Source organism: Rhamphochromis sp. 'chilingali' (genome assembly GCF_963969265.1).
Source record: "Rhamphochromis sp. 'chilingali' genome assembly, chromosome: 19".
Taxonomy (NCBI): Eukaryota; Metazoa; Chordata; class Actinopteri; order Cichliformes; family Cichlidae; genus Rhamphochromis; species Rhamphochromis sp. 'chilingali'.
The window spans coordinates 9,855,807-9,873,039 of record NC_137946.1 but is presented as its reverse complement, the minus strand read 5'-3'; the positions used below and the strand labels follow the sequence as shown (position 1 = coordinate 9,873,039).

Genomic DNA, 17,233 nt, shown 5'->3' with positions numbered 1-17,233 from the left:
ACACTTCCTGGAACAATCCAAGAACAACTAACACTTATGCATAAACAAAGGCACGTAGAAAAAAAGAATGTAATGCAAACGCACATTTGAGTACAAAAGAAGGGGGCGATGCCACCTCGAACGTTCATCTGCCTCCCCACATCTGGAGCAACGAAAAGGGGTATATTTGAGGCACATAACCTGCAGGTTTAGAAGTAGCTCTAGCTTTCTGAAAGTCTCACATTCAGGGCTGCTGCTGGCCATTTGGGTTCCCTTGGAGAAATTTGCAAAGTAATCATATGCAAAGAACAACACGAGTAAAACAAAAGCCTCATTGTTATGCTGATTATACTTAACTGATGTATTGATATGTTGTAAGTTGTCACTTTAACACAAACTTTTACCAAAATAACTGAACGAATGGGACTGTGTTTGCAGAGCAAGCACCACAAGTGTCAATGAATAGCCTATTACAATGAACTGAGATGAAGATAATACTTAAGACAATGCTACACCTAAAGCAGGACAGAGTGACAGAGAGCCTGTCAGCAGACAGTAACATACCAACTGGCTAGCACTAATGCTAGCTAAATGTGAATAGGATTTGCAGCCTATATTTCACTTTTCCCCTATCAACCGGGCCACCCGTGCTGTTGACATTGACCATGAACCAGAGACCAGTGTTACTGAACAACAGATATAGTTATCCTCAGGATAAAAATAAGAACTTTTTATGCTCTCCACTCATAGTCCGCAATTTTGGCAATCAACGTCAGAACCTTTGGATTGACTGCAAGGTTTTTCTTAGATGTGTTCCACTCCACTTTGGATCCCTTGTCGGGGTTTAGCTTAAGGCATCTGTCGAATGAAAAACAACAACTTCATTAAGAAACTGAGGACTGGACTGTATGTGTTTTTTTACATTTGCAATGAATCTAAGTGTAGATTGAGCTTGCTTTTGAGTGCGCGTTTGGACATACAGGTCATTGTGGAACAGAGGGGTGATGCAAAGATGTTTGGTTAACCTGTGAGTCTATTGCAAATGCTGTTTCAGGGTAGTGAAACATCTGTGAACATCTACTACTCAAAGGTCTCTTTCTATAACTTGACATGAGCATGAATCAAGGATATTTCAGAGACAGCCATCTGAAACATAAATATTAGTTATTTGTTGATTTATCAATCTGCAAATCATCTCAACACTCAAGCATTGCTCATTCTTATGTGTTTTAGCTGCAAATGAAAGGAGATCTGATGATTTGATTTGGATTGCATAACTTTAGATTTCACTGTCTCATCATTCTTATGTCTCAATGCATAAAATTGACTGGTGCTGCCTTACCGTTGCAAGAATTCCAAGGTTGCTGCCTGGGCTACTGGATAAGAAATGTTCGTGCAGTAGTAAGAGCCAAACATCAGGATAAGTGCGTTGCTGAAGATAGTGATATGGCCATTCACAATTGCCTGGTCCACAGATAACATGAAGTGCTCGGCTACCAAAGTAGAGTTTCCTGTTGTGTACATGAACAAGAGACAAGGGGACAAAAAAACAAATCCACACATGACTCAAACAACTAACTGCAATGTTACAACTGATGTATATCAATTACATACACTGGCATGCAGTTTGGGCCCTACGATCAACTACAAGGTGTCTAAACTTTTGCTGTGGGCCTTTTCCTTTTCTGTTTAAAAAATTATGAAAATGATTTTATTTAAAATTAATTGTCATCTATAACTTTAAGGCATTTGGAGATTATTTCATCTTCTACTTGCTTAACCGTTCACATGAACTGAAATTTTGACCATGGGTGCCCAAACATTTACATTAAAGCACCATAACTGCGACAGGTGTAATCTTTTGACATCGGTAAATGCAGCACAATACTCACCTTTACAGCTTACTGAATAAATTTGAGAACTCACGCTACCAATCTGCAGGGGAAGAAACAAAACCTTATGAATCATGAAACCTGCCAAAATTCAAATACGTGTATGCAATGTACGTTTAAATGTAGTCAAATAATTCGCCCCAGCTGCTTTAGCCCTACTTCCTTTCCACAAAATAGAAGGAAATACTTGGCTTACATGTCCATTACATTTTACAGGGCAAAGCTAGCACAGTGGGCTATTTCTATTTCCTATTTCTCTTACAGCACATCTTGGCACGCATGAGCTCTCTACAAGAGTGCAGGTGCGTTGCTAGAGTGGAACAGGTCGCCTATTAGCTCTTATGTTGCATACTTACTTTCACATTAAGACAAATGCATCAGTGGCCACTGTCATCGTGGGCCCCCTAACGGGTATTAGCGGTGTAGAAACTATCCGCGTAGCAACTGCTGTGTTTACACGGTCACAGAAATTTGACAGCTAACAAATTAGCGAACAACAACTCTGCTAGCCAGAAAGTTAGTATACAGACCAGCCGCTAACTGCACCTTGAACTGACAGACGCCGTCCTTTATCTTCATAGCTAGGGATTCCATGCCTTTTACCGTCTCGGTAAACTACGAGCCATAATGGTCAAGCAATGCCAAGTTGATTCTACTGAGCTGAGTTTGATATACTTGCCTTGCAGCACTGCGTGGATGATCTTTCAATCTATCTCTTCCACCGCGCTTTCCACAGCCATACCTGCGACTTTGTGGTTCTAATTCATTGGCCGATGTTTATGGTCATGCCGTTGACATCCAATGGCATGTCACATTGTTTTCATGACCGCGCCATCACCTCAGGTGCAATGTATTTTCACAATCTGACTATGCATATGTACAGAGAAATATATTTGGGTAACAAGGAGATTATGTTTTATTACATTTACAGTGATTTTATGTTATTTTACATTTCACATGTGAAATCACAGTCGATTTATGTAAATTTGATGATATTGTGGAAAAACAGTACTCAACTGTAAAATACACAGTAAAATAAAAAAACATTACTATTTTTTGGAACAGTGTAGGTGTGAAACTCCAGACTGAGAAACTATCCATCTCTAAGTCTTTTGGACTTTCTAGAAATGTACTCAGAGCTAAGCTAGTCTCAGAGGTTTAGTCCAAGCTCAGCTAAAGCTTGACAAAGAAACGAACTAAAACATGTGCTTACCATTAAACTTTAACTGACACCTAACTATCATTCAAACTGTAAAGAAGGCTCAGGAAATTAAAGGAACTTTCACAGTTTTCTAAAGGCACTAAATTAATCATCTGTAAACAATAGAAGTGCAAATATATATGTTGTTTTCTTATGCCGTATTACATGTCCCATTTTGATATTACTAAACTGCGAGACTACATGTAAAATGTGAAAACCAGTTCTTAACTTAATGTGTATGACTCTGACCTCATTCATTCAAAAAACAAAACAAAACAAAGAGAAGAACTTCTTGGGTGGTTACCACAAACAGGAGGGATTACAGTTGTTTCTGCTAATGCTTCCTATACCTATGGGCATGACTTGAACATAGATAATTAAACAGATTTTTCTTTGTTTGCCCAAACATAATCAAGGTTAAAGTTCCTTGGATGCAGAAAAGCCCATCCTCCCAGTCTATTAGAAATAAATCCAATGCAAGGCTTCCCCACCTGTCTGTCTTATCCCTTATTCCCCCTCATTATTTTATTTCCATACCTGAACAAAAGCATCTAAAACACTGAGTGTCCCAAACCATAATAGGACACAGAAAGCGATACTGCTCACGAAAATTTTGCTTATTCTGATATGTCAGAAGCTCTTTGTGACACCTGGTATTGCCCTTTACTAAAATGAAGGGTTAATGCCACACGAGTCAAGCTGATTTAGCTTAAAATATAGCAGATGACTGCACTCAGCATTTTTTAATTAAAGGTCCAGTTATCGTATATAATATTGCGCTCTCATTTCTCCTCAGCACTCCCTTTTTTTATTGTCTGTTTCCTCCAGTGAGAAGGGCTGGCCAGTGATGCCAGCCCAGGGTTGTTTCCGTGGTAATGAGCTGTCAAGGATATAAAGAAGGGTGTTCTTTTTTCTTTGCATATCTCTTCCTTCCAAATAGGGAATGTAGACGAGAGAGCTAGTCTGGCAGCAGCATCTGTGGAGAGCACGCCCTGGGGATTCTAGTGTCACAGATGCAGTTTAAGAACCATGTGAATGGAGTGGCTCTCCCTGACTGCAGGCTGTGGGTCTGGCATGATTAGACCTTTAGATGTGTTTTTGTTGAATGAGAACTGGGTTCTGAGGTGCTCAGAAGAACTGCTCTAAAGAAGTAATTTAATTTACCAACCTCTAATGACAATAAACATAATTTCTGCAATCAGTCTCTGCTCTTTTGGGTTTGCTGATATGTTTCCCTTTAATTGTGTAAGTGGTAATTGCATTTTAGCTTGCCACAAAGAAGCACACTTATTCGTCAGAAATATGTGCTCTTATTGAGACTAATTTTAGATACATTTTCAGCATTTTAATTGTTCACTCTTTATGGCTTTCGCACACAGACACATTGCTTCCTATGATTCTATATTTTTCCTGCACAACAGATGTAATAACCAACTGCAACGGAAATCATAATTAAGATCTGCATTATTAGTTGTTTTTTGCAGTACCTATATAATAGACTTGGAATCAGCATTGTTGATGGACAGAATAGTGATGTGAAACCACAGTTGTTTTCAGGCATTGGTAAACTGTGTCCTAGTATTCCACAAATAGCGCAATAAGGAGAGAGTAATTCTTTGAAATTAATTGAAGCCGGTCTCTGGCATCAAATATGCAAACTAGACTGTTGCAATAAAGACCCTGCTGACCCTGCTGCTGAGTGAAGCACAGCTGATAAGCAAACTCTGGACAACTTTACTTAAGATTTTTTTTTTCTTACCTAATTTCTGAAGCCTTTCTTTTATTTCAGCAGTGTCTCTTTTGCAGGTTGATAAAATCTATGGTCATGCTACTTTCTGTCATAATTTTTCTCTGCTGCTGTCACCAGACTTCAGTTTATGATTGTCACCATGTGCATGAGACAACAGCACAACAAAGCCCTGAGTGCAGTACTGGAAAAGAGAAGATAGGGTTACTCAAACTGATGAGAGCTCATTAGCCTGCAACACAATCTCTCCAACAAGTATTAATTAGTGTAAATTAAAGATGCACAGAAGCTTGCTAACTCCAAACTGGGGGAAGGGAATCAATGCCAGAACCACCTACCTCCCCAAAAAGGCAACTTAGAGCTGTCATGGTCCTAATATAACTGAGGTTGAATTTCATTTTCTTGCTTTTCATTCAGCTCAAGTTGTATTTTTTGGTTTTTTCAGTTTATTTCCCTATCGATCTGTCTCATATTCCTGAGGTTATGCTTTCACACTCCATTTGTGATGTGAGTATTCTTATTTCAGTGTGTACTATTTGTCCTCAGTATTTGTATTTTTGTTACTTCTTGTTTGTCGTTTAAGAGTACTTATCGTTTGAATCATGTCCTGCTCTGATTCCCTGATTAATTATGTTTTTCTTGTTTCACTACCAGTTACCTATCAGCCTTGAGCAGAAATGGGCAGCGTTACTGTAATCCAATTACTTTTAACTGTAACGAGTAAAGTAAGGGATTACTATTGCAAAAAAGTAAGATAAGATAAGATAAGATAAGAAGAACTTTATTTATCCCGAGGGAAATTCTTTTGTCATACACATGCTCAATGCAGCAAGCGAGACAGAGGAGCAGAGGAATAAGATATTCAATATGTACAATAGAATACAAGTGTGCAGTAATATACAGTGGGATAGTGCAAAATATAATATCAAATAACTGTAACAAGTAACAATATAACTAATTAGATTACTGTTACTTTCTCGTAAGCATGCTGGATTACTGCGTTACTAAACTGTTGTGTTTGTGAGAGTGTCTCATGACAATGACATACGAGCGTGTGACATCTGTGGCAGCAACAGACGTGTGTAGATCAACAATGGATAACATGAAGCGCAGGAGAGAGTACGACCATGCATCAATTACAGCTTTGAAGTACTGACATTACTTTGAGTTTGACAAAAAAAACATTAGCATCCGCTGTACACTCTGCATGGGAAGAAAACTTCTTTCTACAGCAAAAAATTCCACTTCAAATCTGAGCAAGCACATAGTATGAAAGATAAGCGCCAGTTAACAGTCTTGTTTATTGCTCTCATTATTCAAGGAAATTCTTTTAGATCAGTGTAAACTACACTTAGCACAAGTACTTTTAATATCCTTTTGATAAGTAACAAGTAACTTGTATCTCAAGGCTGAAGGACACAAGTTAAAACTCAAAACTGCCATAGCAAGTTACCAAGTTCTTATGCATCTCTAAATGTAACTAACACTCACTTCCCGCTCAGCACTTAACACTTATTTTGTCAAGAAGCACTCTGCTGCAGACTGATGCACACTTTGCAGAATTTAATTAGAAATAACTAGGTTACATATGTTCATAATCCACACTGAAGATGAGATTCATAACACTTGATACGGATCCTAAGTGTACAGATGCAACAGTATATTCAGCCATTTGGTAGTCAGAAAGTCTCTGGAATATAGAAAAAAAATCCTGACAATTAGATTTAAACTTTGAAACTAAAGGCAACATGTCCCAAACTGATAGCATTTTTGTTAGTCGGCAGGTCATTACCATAAATCCAGATATTTATTTGTTCCCCTTTGGCACACTCTTGGTAATGTTTAATTGTTATTATTACTTTTTATTTATTTAACGTATAAATTACTTCTAAACACATGAAAAAAATAACTAGTACTTGTATTTACAAAACCTTTGGTACCCATTTAATTTATAAAGCTGTAGAATTTTATTAATTCAGTAAGGCTTGAATGAGTAATTTGAACTGCAGTAGGTCAAGGAGGAATTGTCAGCTAAAGATAACTCAGAGCCTGGTAAATACTCTGACCTTTTAAACCTTGTTGCACTCAGTAATCACAGGCTTTTCCTCCAGGCAACTGAAATGAAGCCAATGCCTACAAAGAACATAAAAGCTAAAAACATATCAAAATTTATACACCACAGTACAGCAACTCTCACTGCCTGAAATGTCTGACAAGTTTCAGTGAACGCAGCAATCACAGGGTTGATGCCAGCAGATTGCAAAGCTGATGGCAGACCAGGCCTCGGATAACCTCAAATTTTTAAATGTATAATTAATTTAAAAATTTTGAAGAGGCCCAGTCTTCCATGATATTTCCTCTTCATCATTGCCTGTTTTCGGTTGCCTGAAGCGCTCTTGTAGCAGTTCATCTCAGGGGTGCGTCTTCCTGATGCATTCATGGATGCTCCTTGTTTCTTCCCAGAGTGTGACTCTGACTCACATATCCTCCTCCTCCCTCTTTTCATTGCTTGGAGAGTCTCAGAGTGTGGACTTTGCATGAGACCTTGTGTGCTGTCGAGTTTTCATGTTTTTGAATGAGCATCGTGAATCTCCTCATTTAATCACCTAACTATCCCCGATGGGTATTTGATGACTGGTAGGACTTACTTGTTGATATTGCCGATCTTATTTCTAAAACTAAGCTGGTTTCTTAGCACCTCTCCTACTCTTTAATAGTATTTAGCTATTGCTATGCTCCTTCCTGACCACAGTTCCTGTTGTTCTGTGAAATACCCAGCTACTTTTATCGGTCCTGTATGCTATCCAGCTTTCTGGTAATTCCACTCCTTTGGTCCTGATCACCTTCACTGTCTTTACCAGCACACTCCATTCCAAATTACATAACATTGTTTTCTTCACTGTAAAAATCTAATGAGGTGGGAAAATGACCTGAGTGCTCATTCACTCCCGGTTTATAGCTTGGTGTCATCAACTCAGTGATCGGTCAGTGATGGTCGCTCCACTTCTGGATCTATATTATTATCCACTTGTTGTGATGAGCTACAAGAGTGGGTTGAAGCCTGTGCAGATTTGGTATAGCATGCAAGTGATGAATAACATTTTTCGACCTATGTGCTTACTTAAGTGTTACAACTTGGCAGGTCAAGGGGAGGTCTTGGGCAGGTCATTGTAAGTTTGAAATTGTTGCTTGAGGGGATCCTTCATCATCAGGATTATTTTGCCGTGTGTTGGACAGTTTGAGTTACCTGTTATTAGTAGTGCACTAATTTGTGCTGTGAGCTTGATTATGCAGATGGAGTGGATAATGGCAGGTAGTATCTCAGAATTTAAAGTTAATTGGAAATTAAAGTGTGTACAAATATCTAAATAAGAATCTTACTTGGCTACTAAAAGCAATTAAAAGCTTTAATAACTCAGAAGTGTAACTATTAGTGTTGACTTAATAGGGCGCACAAATCTTTGCATGTGCCATGATTAGTGGTTAACTTTTTGTCAGTACGAGTTTTGTTTCCTTTCACTTGAAAAAATAGAAAATGAAATACACACACACACACACACACACACACACACACACACACACACACACAGAGAGAGAGAGATACGCACAACTACAAGCAAAATCTGTGATTTCCCAGACTTTTATGTTTAAAACAAACAAACATGTGTGTGTATGTATGTATGTATGTATGTATGTATGTATGTATGTATATATATATATATATATATATATATATATATATATATATATATATGTGTGTGTGTGTGTGTGTGTGTGTGTGTGTGTGTGTGTGTGTGTGTGTGTGTGTGTGTGTGTGTGTGTGTATTTAAAATCACTCTGCTACCACTCCTCATCTCACAATGTCTGCCAGTGGAAATCAAATTAATTTTCCATCAGGACTGCCATATCACTAGCCAGACAAGAATGATGTATTGAACTTAATATTCATTTTTCATCATCTTTGGCAATCTTTGTACTTTTAGCAGTCTAATAGAGGTCTTCTAAGAATAAGGACATCATCCATTTCAAATTCTCAAGATAACCACTTATGTCCTATAACTGCTCTCGCATGTGACTTGCAGAGATGTTTTCTTTTCTTTTGTCTTCTGTTCCTTTGGAAGAAAATTTTCATTAGTTACAAGCCACTGACAGTTGTTGAAAAGAAATGCTTTGTAAGGTACCACAAACAGAGGGGTTAACACTGTGACTTTTATCTGTGAAATAAAATATTCCAAGCATATAAAAATAACGGGGCAGGTTACAATAATCTGACAGACACTTTCGATGCAGTCAAATTTCCTTGTTTTCCATAATTCCATATGTTATATTTAAACAGGACTGGAGGACTCTAAAGCAGGAACACTAGGAATCAGGTTAACAGCCTTATTTTAATGAAGTTCAGAATGTGCAATGAGGAGTCTGGGGGAGGGGAAATAGAGGTCTGTGAGAAAATGGTTAGGGAGTGGGCAAGCAGTGAATCCAAATCAGGGACTATGCATAGCTTTTGAACAAGAAGGGATCTAGATCACAGACGAGACCCATGGCTAGCCATTGAAGAAAAACACACAATCAAAGAAGCTAAGTTTTCCATTAAAAGTGTGAGTGTAATGCTATAATTTGTATTTAAATGCAGCAGGTGGGTGATGAGTAGAGTGCAGACAGGTGCACCAGCCAGGAAACCAGAAAGTGGCCACACCTTTGCAGAGACAGAAGTGCACACAAACAGAGCTCATGCAGAAAGTTAGAAAGGAACAGGCAGGTCAGCACTAGAGGCAAACAGGACTGTAATTGTATACTGTTCATTGAAATAACTATCTTTCCACATTTAAAGTAAACATGCACAATATGTCCATGAGTGATTTTAATCAGCCATCAAAGTCAGAATCACAATCCCAGAATTAAAAAACAATATTGTCTTAATGAGAAAGGACAGGGACCCATGTTAGTCCAACTTTCCAGGAAAATGAAAGAAGACATTAGATGAATGAGGAATTTATTTCATTAAAACTGTTGCTTTTAACTTAACACTGCCGTCGTCCCACAGGATAGGTTAACCTTTCCACACCATGAATGCATAGAGCATGAACCAGCTGATGCAACAATACTGTAACAAATATCCTTCATAAAACATGAACAGGATTTTTACAAAAGGCATGATATTAAAAAATCAAGGAACAACAAATAATGTTTCCAAACATCATTTTATACCTTTTTAGAAAATATAAGCTTATGACATATTGTAAGCAGAGGTGATGCCAGGACAAAATAAACAGATGGTCTCCTTCCTGATATAGCCTCAAGAGAGCCAGTGACAGACATATCCCCACCAGTGAGGGCACATAGCCTTACACTGTGAAAATACACAGAATGCATGCCCTGATATGATACCCCCGCAGAGAGGACATGTAAAGCTGTGCTCATAAATAGCATTAGGCTTGACTGACAAATGCAGTGATTAGCGCTCATTTCCTCACTCTGCTTTGTAATGCTGGTTGGTTCAATATTTAGAGGAAGCCATTTAATTTTACAGATAACAAAAGGGGAAGATTAGTTTGTAGTAAGTGCTTGTGAAGCGTGTGTGTACATATACTTATTTACATGTGTGCATACAGATCTACAGTAATTACTATACATACATAGACATAACGTACACACACGATCAGTCAAAACTCTTAGTACAAACTCATTTATCCAATTTTTATGTAAGAATGTAAATGCGAGTGAATAACTTCAAATGGTACCAAAGCAAGCACAATAATACAGTCTCAATCCAAAGATTAAGACCAGTTGAAAAATGGTAAAAAATCATATTTTGCATGGTTGGATCTTAACAAGGTTCCAAGTAGAGCTTCAACATGCAACAAGAAGAAACGGGAGTGAGGTTTTTTTGGTTTTTGTTGGGTTTTGTTTTTTTTTTGTCATTTTTCAAGTGGTCTTAAACGTTTGATTGAGATATAAACTTCATAACACAAACAAATGAAATGAAATAAAATATTAATTTGGTTTAAAGTGGAACAACTTCTGCTGATGATATAGAGCCACTGTAAATCTAAAGACAGTGTTGAAGCAACACAGATTGAGTGGTTCATCTTATAGCAAGATAATAATACAAAACACTGGAAAAGATGAAATTACAGGGAAGCCCAGAACAATATTTTAGGTTTTAACTTAGTTTTAACTAGTGCTGTCAAGAGATTAAAAAAATAGAGATTAATTAATTATGATTTTTAATTAATTGATCTAATTAATCTCTTTTTTAATCTCACCCAAAAATAGCTGAGGAAAGCCCTCAACTTATTGTGGCAGACCAAAAGACTGATATAACAAAGAAAGTGACTTTATAAAGTCATTTATTGTTTAACAAACGTTAAACAGATGCAACCATTTACATACTGTTGTATTCTTTTGTAAAATAGGTGGAAAAATAAATACAAATAAAATCAAATAAATTAAGTGCTGCAAGTTAGCACATCAGAGTTGCTCTTTTCTGAGCAATACAGCACTGAAATTCCTCTGCTTCAGATAATGAAAAATAAAACTGACATTGCAGTGCTGCAAGTTAGCACATCAAAGTATTCTTCCATCACAAAAAAAAGTGCTGAACATCAAGCAATCTATTCTAGTAGGCTACAAATGACACAGCAGCTATGCTGACCACATGTGTCTCATTTCTTCTTCCTCAGCCAGTCGCTAAGACACACCAGCCTGGTAACATTTTCTGGAAGCAAGGCTGCCCTTTTCTTTTGCACTATGTGGCCTGCAAGGCTAAAGAGTCTCTCACAGGGTACAGAGGTAGCTGGGGAGGCCAGGTACTTTTGTGCTAGGACTGACAGCTTTTCATAGACTCCTGAGTGAGCATACCACCACTGTAGGGGACAGTCATCAATACTGATGCTGGGTTCTGCTCTGTAGCGCTGCAGCTCTCCAGACTCAATTCCATCTTCTGAGTCAGAGTCAGACCCCAGAAGGAGTTCGCTCCTCCTCTTCTTCTGAGCTGGTCCATCATCCTCTGTGGAGGGCTGGAGACTATCTGCTCTTCTGGGCTCTGCTGCCTGGAGCATATTCTCCAGAATGGTCCACACCTGAATGAATGAATGAATGAATGAATGAATGATTGTGATTAAAACTAAGTGCTTTTTTTTATTTTATTTAATCTTGTAAAGAACTTTGTGTTCCATATAATAAATAAAAGTTTGATTTGATAATGAATTGGACTCATTAGTCCAGCTTAACCTTATTGTCCTACCTGTTCCCTCTTTTCTCTTGGAAGACATTTCAAATCCTTAAACCGTGGATCCAATGCTGTGGCCACCTCGAACCATATCTCGTTGCCATTAGCTCGTCGTGCTGCCAGATCCTTCTGGAAGGCATTCTTGAACTTCACCACGTAGGCAGGATCATCATCAGTAATGTCCATGACACGGTACAGATGGCGAAAAGCAGGCAGCACTACAGAGCAAGAGACGTAGGCCTCACCACCCAGCAGCTCTGTCACATACCTGCAGAGGTGGAGAGGTTTGCTAAATAAACCTAGCTGGATTCATTTAAATCAAAGTGTAACTGATTTCCAATTTAATTGTCCTTAAAAGTTCCTTGTTATGTTCATTAATTTTGATTTTACACATGTAACAGTAGTTTATATAATTAAAATGGGAAGGTGTTTATTTGAACTTACTTGCATGGTTCAAGCAGGAGCTCCAGCCTCTGCAGTTTCGCCCACTCAGCTTCGGTTGGCAAGACCAACCTGTGGTTCTGTTGGTCCAACGTAGCCTGGACAGCCTCTCGGTTACATAGGAGGCGTGAGACCATTGCGAGAGTCGAGTTCCACCTGGTGGGTACATCCTGTATAAGTTGATCGCTCTTCTTTCAGAGTGCTACTTGTTGTTGGTTAAGTTCTGTGGTACTCGCAGGGCTTTGTTTAAAATGACCAACAATCTTGCGGCACTTTGCCAGTACACCGACAAAACCACTGCTATCGAGACATACCGTGATGGTCCTCTGGAGAATGTGAGCATTGCAGGCGATGTGCTCATATGGAAGTGCTCTCATAGCAGCCAGCATGTTTGCTGCGCTGTCTGTGCCAATGGTGGATATCTTGTTTTCAATACCCCAGTCATTTGCTACCTTGAGGAACTGTTCGGCGCATTTATCAGCAAAGTGCCTGGTTTCTGTTCTCATGACGGTCAGTGCAAATGAGTTGAGGTTCCACTCACTATCAATAAAGTGTCCAGTCACCCCAAAATAGCTGTGGTTGCCAGCTGAGGTCCAGTGATCTCCGGTTATAGCAACACAGTTGGGAGAATCCTCCGCCAAAATCTCAAGTTTGTTTTTCTTTTCGCCGTCGTACATTTTGCTGATTTTGGTCGTTACTGTAGTCCTGCACGGCGGCTTGTATGACGGGTCATTGGACGCAATTTGCAACACCTCTGTCAATCCTTCGTCCTCTACTATATTTATCGGCCTACAGTTCATCGCTATCCACTTGGCAATAACATTAGTCAGCCTGTCGGTCGCAGACTTGCTCATACGAGGGGTATTCTCTAGTTTTATTTGGCGAAAAGCTTTGCTCTGGCTTGCTATATTGCTAACGTCTTCACTGCTAGCTGTTGCTGCACTCGCGGCTGGGTGCTTTGCGTTGAGGTGATAGGCCAAACTTGAGCTGCTTCGGTGGTAAGCAAACTCCTTCTTACACTCTAGGCAGACCACTTTAGCTTTGTCAATGGTGCCGTCGGGGCGTTTATGAAATACAAATTTCCCGTTCATTGGGCCAACAACTCTCAGATGCGCCTCCATATCCACACTGTAAGCTAATCACCACTTCTCACCTTGACCTCACGACGTGACTCCACCCCCAACAAGTCAAGCACAAGGAGCCCAGCACATAAAAACGGATTTTATAACATAGCAACTCTCATACAAAATCAATGACGTCAAGAGATTAAAAATTAGATTAACGAGATTAAAAAACATAACGCGCTAAATAGCATTGTAATTAATTAATCGCAATTAACGCGATAATTTGACACCCCTAGTTTTAACTAAGTCAGTCATTAGCAGGTAACACAGTTTGAATCATTTGAAATGTAAAGAAACTCCGAAATATTTTCTTAACAAGTGTCCTGTCATAGAGCTCTTACTATACCCATTTTCTTTTTGTGGCAATTAGTCACCACACAGGCGCAGCTGTACTTGCCAACTGTCAGGTGTGAATATGTGACATTGCTTAAGTGTGAAGAATGACATTTTTAGAAAACGACTTGGGTTTTTTTTGTTTTCATGGTGTGTCCCTCTTTACCTGATTCTGCTTGAAGATCTGATAAACTCTTTTTTTTTTAACATTAAAGTGTTTTAAACCAGCAGTCCCCAACCCCCAGGCCACGGACTGGAGTTGTTTGGTACCTGGCCACAAGAGTTGAGGCCCGGGTGTGAAATTTATGGTTTTCAGGGTTTTATCGTTAACTCTGTTTCCCTGGGTTCCCGTGTCTTATGAATCGATTTTCTTTTTTTTTTTTTGGTATCGGTACTGGTTTTATTTTGTTGTATTTATGCGCGGCACCTTAAAGGCCGGTCCATGAAAATATTGTCTGACATAAACCGGTCCGTGGCGCAAAAAAGTGCTTTAAACCTCTGTCTTGAAACCTTACCCTAGTTTTTTTTATATATTTTGGATAGTGGTTTCTTTTTCATTCACTTTTAGTCCAGTCCTTGTACATGACTATTTCCTTTCTTTCTTTCTTTCTTTCTTTCTTTCTTTCTTTCTTTCTTTCTTCTTGTTAGACAATTTAACAGTGACCAATGACTCATTCTAGCATAATAAAGGCACTAAACTCAAGGAATGAACCAGTCTTGTGTTTATGAATAACAGAAAATTGAAAATCTATCTTTAGGCACTTTCTTACTACCAGCATTTCACAAAAGCACTAAATTTTTTCAACCTTCTTGAGGTAAATCTCTGAAAAATGCAAAACATTTTGACAGGCAGAAAATATTATTTTTGCACCAACAAGGAGATTCCCAAAGAGCTGTTAAACAAAAACACTGGGTTGGGGATCTTGTTAAAAGTAATTTAATTACAAACAGAAAAGTAAAATTAAATTTCAGTCCAGCAAGTACAATAGTGAACAAAAAAAAGCAATTAGGTGGTTTTTAAATCTGCAAATTCACTTCATATATGACTAATTTAAATTTCTCATCTAAACATAATTGAGTCTTATACCTTTGTATTCTCCAAGTATATTAGAATAAATCATGTTGAAATAAAAGAAAGTAGTCATGTTTTCTCCTAAAGACTGCCACTTGGAAAGGCATTCTGGAGGATAAAGGACTACGCTACCCTCCATTTTGTTTCGACATTAACTGATTAACTCATTATCAAATGATATGATAATCAAATTAGTAATTATAAACAATTGTGGGAGTTAACACGTGGAGATATCGCTAACAGACCAGGTAACAGGTAACCATGTAACAAGTGTTTTAACTGTTGAACTAATGTAGGGTTTTTACTTTACCACAACATAGCCACAGCCACTGTAAAAGTTCATGCAGACAAGGTGATGCAGCTACTGCAGTCTATAATAAATCCATAAAGAGGCTGCAGGAATAAGGGGAGGCAGCGATATACTGTAGTTAATGTTGCATGGATCTGACCTTCATTACATTTTGTGGGACAACAAACACTATTCACTGAAAGCCGCTACACTTAGAACACTGTTACACTAAAACCTTTGCCTGTTGTTTGGATATCTCTCTGTCTCACACACTTACAAAAGAAAGCCATACATTTTTTCAAGGATGGGCCAACATCTTCCACATGCAACCCACTTCCACTAGTAATAATAGCTTAACACAAAAAAAGTAATCACAAAAAAATACTAATTAAAAAATCTGATAGGAACTGCACTTATAGTTAATCTTACCTATGTTTAAGTTTAGGATGAATTGTTTTTTCCTTGTTTTTTTCTCATTTCCGAATATATAATGATGTAACCCATTATTTTGTTGCTGTATTGCTATCTGGTGTTGGTCCTGATGTGCATTGTTCTTCCAGAGTTATTTCTACTAGAGATGGACCGATCCGATATTACGTATCGGTATCGGTCCGATACTGACCTAAATTACTGGATTGGATATCGGAGAAAAATAAAAATGTAATCCGATCCATTAAATTTATTGATAGAAAGTGTGGTTGGTTTGTTTGAACTGTTGTACCAAGTGTGAAATAAATAAATAAATGAAATGAAATATCATGAAAGCACCTCACAAAACTTGCAACAAGCCGTAACTCGCTTCATAACCTTAGCACGTCGGAGCAGTATGCATCACGTGATAGAGCGGCTGTGGCATGCGAGACCTGTCGGTGGTCTGGTTGAGCATTTGGAGCTTCCTACCAACCTGGCATTTCATCTCCGACAAAGTTATCCCAGAGAAAAGTAAAGCAAGTGTGTAAGTCCATCTCTGAATGTTAGTAAAGCATTCCCACGTTAAGCTTAACAACCGATTTATGGAGCGACTGCCTCTTCTCTCTTTCCCTCTCCTGCTGCTACTTCAATCATGAAACTGCTTAATGATCAGCTGATCGGCTTTTCTGTTGCGACTCCGTCTCTCTTGTTTGTTTTTGGCCCACTTTGCACCAGAAAGAGGGAACCAGCGGATAAACAACAGCAGCACGTTTAAGCTTGATAAGCTGTTGTTAGAATTTATTTAATATTACTTTCTACACCAGGATCTTTTCCTAGGTAGCTGACGGCTGGTAACTGTGCAGGGGCGGATCTAGTGAAGTTTAGCCAGGGGGCAGGTAGGGCATTAACAGGGAAAAGGGGGCACAAAGAAATACTTTTCTTTCTTATTCTCATTTAAAATGTCTAGCTTTTATTAAATAATTATCTGACACCCAAAGTTTTAATTTGATGTAAAAATGAATAGAAGTCCGTTACTGTATATAGTAACTGTTAAGTCTAATATACCCTAGTAAGCTATACTACTTTTTCCTTTGGGAAGGCACCACCTGTGCAGTCTGCAATTCTGTTAAAGAAAGATGTTGAATCTATTTAATATTTCTTGAAAAATTAATCGATTTCTGTGCATTTTTTTTTCACACTGCATCAAATTAAGGTTGATTACGTCATGAGGTGGAGGTGGAGCGTGAGGGGTGGTTCCCTATTTTTTATTTATTTTTTGTTGTTGTTGCTGGGAGTTTGCAACCCTATTAGTTAGTACTCTTTAAAATACCAGAATAGGGAGGATGGTGTAGGTTTAAGTTTATTAGATTGATCAGTATTGCTGAACTATGAAATATTTTTTTTTACATACAGGTATAACAGAATAGCTTTAGTGTTGTTGTTTTTTAAACTTGAGTATGAACTTATACAAAATGCAGCAAGATATTTAAAAAAAAACAACTGTTTTATTGAT

The 17,233-nt window shown here is 38.3% G+C and overlaps 1 protein-coding gene across 1 annotated transcript in view; it reads right to left on the bottom strand.

The window, feature by feature from the left end:
• Positions 1–10,802: 10,802 nt before the first annotated feature.
• Positions 10,803–17,233, bottom strand: part of LOC308387303 (E3 SUMO-protein ligase ZBED1-like) — a 28,026-nt gene continuing 21,595 nt past the window's right edge. Inside the window, exons 3-5 of the mRNA XM_080867249.1 lie at positions 12,495–12,647; positions 12,066–12,318; positions 10,803–11,901 (exon numbers count right to left, since the gene is read on the bottom strand). Of these exons, the coding sequence (XP_080723375.1) occupies positions 11,485–11,901; positions 12,066–12,318; positions 12,495–12,628 (804 nt within the window). The 5' untranslated portion in view covers positions 12,629–12,647 and the 3' untranslated portion in view covers positions 10,803–11,484. The remainder of the gene's footprint in view (positions 11,902–12,065; positions 12,319–12,494; positions 12,648–17,233) is intronic.